The sequence below is a fragment of the Etheostoma cragini genome, unplaced genomic scaffold (genome assembly GCF_013103735.1).
Source record: "Etheostoma cragini isolate CJK2018 unplaced genomic scaffold, CSU_Ecrag_1.0 ScbMSFa_3110, whole genome shotgun sequence".
Lineage (NCBI taxonomy): Eukaryota > Metazoa > Chordata > Actinopteri > Perciformes > Percidae > Etheostoma > Etheostoma cragini.
Window position 1 is genome coordinate 49,840 of NW_023267345.1, and position 3,533 is coordinate 53,372.

Consider the following 3,533-nt stretch of genomic DNA (forward strand, 5'->3'; position numbering starts at 1 on the left):
CCCCCCCCCCCTCCCTGACCATCTAAGGGCACCACAGACTTTTAAGACTTTTAAAAAAGGACTAAAAACATTTATTTTTAGCAGATCTTATGAGTTTTAACCTTGCACAAAAATATCGTTGCACTATTTTTAGATATTCTATGTTTGATGTTTTTTACCTTGCTTTTCTGATCTTACCTGGAGCACTTTGAGATTTGTTTAAATGTAACGTGCATTACAAACAAAATGTATTATTATTATTATTATTATTATTATTATTATGTGTCTCCTCTGAGACAGGAGACTGAATATGTGTCTCTTCTGGGAAAGGAGACCAGTCCATCCAGACCTCATTAACCCTTGTGTCCTCTGTGTCTTTGATCAGCTGATGGAGCAGCCGTCTCGCAGCCGCAGCAGTTCTGTCTCTTCCTGGGACAGTCTCCATAGCAACGCGACTTCCTGCGAGCTGAGACGCTACAGCGCCCCCCTGAGTCCTGGGGGGGAGATGCAGGAACTGGTGGTGAAGGCCATCAGGGTGAAGAAGAGGAGGAGGAGACAAGGTACACAGACAGGTTAGAGAGAGACAGACAGGTTAGAGAGAGAAAGATAGGGACAGAGACAGACAGGTTAGAGAGAGAAAAAGGTTAGAGAGAGACAATGACAGACAGGTTAGAAAGAGACAGGTTGGAGAGAGACAGAGAGAGAGAGACAAAGACAGACAGGTTAGAGAGAGACATGTTAGCGAGAGACAGACAGGTTAGTGAGGCAGACGGGTTAAAGAGACATGTTAGAGAGAGAGAGACAGGTTAGATAAACAGACAGACGGATGGACTAAATGTCTCTGTTCTCTCCCTCAGACAGCAGCAGTCGTCTCTCTGAGAGCAGCTGCTCTGACTCCATGTTTGTAGTCCAGGACGGCAGCTGCAGTGATGGAGGAACTCCTCTGAGTGACCGAGGGTCCCTCGTCAGTCAGGACCTTCAGAACTCTGCAGAACCGATCCAGGACCCAGTGTCTGGGTCCCTCATCAGCCAGGACCTTCAGAACTCTGCAGAACCGAGCCAGGACCTAGTGTCTGGGTCCCTCTTCAGTCAAGACCACCAGAACTCTGCAGAACCGAGTCAGGACCCAGCGACGGACCTGCATTCTGGGTCAGTAGCATCAGACCAGGTTCCATGGTCCATGTCTCTGCTGAGGTTTCGTTAAATGCTGATGAAGAGATTTGAGCCTGGAACCAACTACGACATGTCTATCTAACCTGTCTGCTTTTCTGTCTGTCTCTCCATTTGTCTGTCTGTCTCTCTGTCTGACTCTCTGTCTGTCTGTCTAACTTGTCTGTCTGTCTGTCTATTTTTCTAACCTGTCTGTCTATCTAACCTGTCTGTCTTTCTATCTAATCTGTCTATCTAACCTGTCTGTCTAACCTGTCTGTCCGTCATACCTGTCTGCCTGTCTATAAAACCTGTCTGTCTGTCTGTCCATCTTTCTAACCTGTCTGTCTATCTAACCTGTCTGTCTAACCTGTCTGTCTGTTTGTCATACCTGTCTGTCTGTCTATATAACCTGTCTGTCTATCTAACCTGTCTGTCTATCTTTCTAACCTGTCTGTCTATCTTTCTAACTTGTCTGTCTATCTAACCTGTCTGTCTGAGCTGTCTATCTATCTAACCTGTCTATCTAGCCTGTCTGTCTGTCTATCTAACCTGTCTGTCTAACCGGTCTGTCTTTCTGTCCCAGCCCCCTCCCCCCTCCAGGCTCCCTGCCCCTCCAGGTTCTGCAGACGCAGCGTGATCCAGGCCTGGAGATGGAGGCCGTCCCCCCAACTCCAGATGTGGATCTGCTGCTGGAGTGCAGCTTCTCCTACCTGCACAACAAAGAGGAGCCAATGGTGGAGCAGCAAGAGGTCCCGAGGCCTTTGATTGGACCAGAGCACGAGCTTCTGAGGCCTTTGATCGGACCAGAGGAGGAGGTGATGATTCAGCACACAAGAATATATCATGAATATATCATAAATATACCATCAATATATGACGCATATATCAGGCATTTACAGTGAGGAAAATAAGTATTTGAACACCCTGATATTTTGTAAGTTCTCCCACTTAGAAATCACAGAGGGTCTGAAATTGTCCTCATAGGTGCGTGTCCACTGTGAGAGACATAATCTAAAAAAAAAATCCAGAAACCACAATGTATGATTTTTAAACTATTTATTTGTATGATACAGCTTCAAATAAGTATTTGAACACCTGTCTATCAGCTAGATATCTGACCCTCAAAGACCTGTTAGTCTGTCTTCAAAATGTCCCCCCCCACTCCATTTATTATCCTAAATTAGACGAACCTGTTTGAGGTCGTTAGCTGCATAAAGACACCTGTCCACCCCATACAATGAGTAAGAATCACACTACTGACATGGCCAAGACCAAAGAGCTGTCCAAAGACACTAGAGACCTCCACAAGGTTGGACAGGACTACGGGGACATGTCCAAGCAGCTTGCTGAAAAAAGGTCAACTGTTGGAGCAACCAATAGAAAATGGAAGAAAGTAAACATGACTGTCAGTCTCCCTCGGACTGGGGCTCCATTAAGAATCTCACCTCGATCCTGAGAAAGGTGAGAAATCAGCCCAGAGCTACACGGGAGGAGCTGTTTCATGACCTGAAAAGAGCTGGGACCACCGTTTCCAAGGTTACTGTGGGTAATACACTAAGACGTCATGGTTTGAAATCATGCATGGCCCAGAAGGTTCCCCTGCTTAAACCAGAACATGTCAAGGTCCGGCTTAAGACTGCCAACGACCATTTGGATGATCCAGAGGAGTCATGGGAGGAAGTCATGTGGTCTGATGAGACCAGAATAGAACTTTTTGGTCATAATTCCACTAACCGTGTTTGGAGGAAGAAGAATGATGAGGACCATCCCAAGACCACCATCCCTACTGTGAAGCATGGGGGGGTAGCATCATGCTTTGGGGGGGGGGTGGTTCTACACATGGGACAGGGGGACTGCACTGTATTAAGGAGAGGAGGACCAGGGCCATGTATTGGGAGATTTTGGGGACCAACCTCCTTCCCTCAGTTAGAGCAGTGAAGATGGGTCGAGGTCTTCCAACATGACAATGACCCGAAGACCACAGCCAGGAGAACCAAGGGGGGGCTCTGGAAGAAGCAGATCAAGGTTCTGGCGTGACCTAGCCAGTCTCCAGAACTAAACCCAATAGAGAATCTTTGGAGAAAGCTCAAACTCCGTTTTCTCAGCACAGCCCAGAAACCTGACTGGTCTAGAGAAGATCTGTGTGGAGGGGGGGCAAAATCCCTTCTGCAGGGTGTCAGACCTGATGAAGAACTACAGGAACCGTTGGAAACAAAGACTGCTGGACCAGATATTAACATGGATCTTCTCAGGTGTTCAAATACTTATTTGCAGCTGGATCATAAAAATAAATAGTTAAAAAATCATACAATGTGATTTCTGGTTGTTTTTTTAGATTATGTCTCTCACAGTGGACATGTCTCTCACAGTGGACATGCACCTACGAGGACATCAGACCCTCC

At 46.7% G+C, this 3,533-nt stretch overlaps 1 protein-coding gene across 1 annotated transcript in view; it reads left to right on the forward strand.

Annotated features, from left to right (window-relative positions):
• tecpr2 (tectonin beta-propeller repeat containing 2) overlaps positions 1-3,533 on the forward strand; it is a 34,568-nt gene that overhangs the window by 11,722 nt on the left and 19,313 nt on the right. Inside the window, exons 10-13 of the mRNA XM_034865896.1 lie at positions 365-539; positions 837-988; positions 1,022-1,128; positions 1,715-2,009. Of these exons, the coding sequence (XP_034721787.1) occupies positions 365-539; positions 837-988; positions 1,022-1,128; positions 1,715-2,009 (729 nt within the window). The remainder of the gene's footprint in view (positions 1-364; positions 540-836; positions 989-1,021; positions 1,129-1,714; positions 2,010-3,533) is intronic.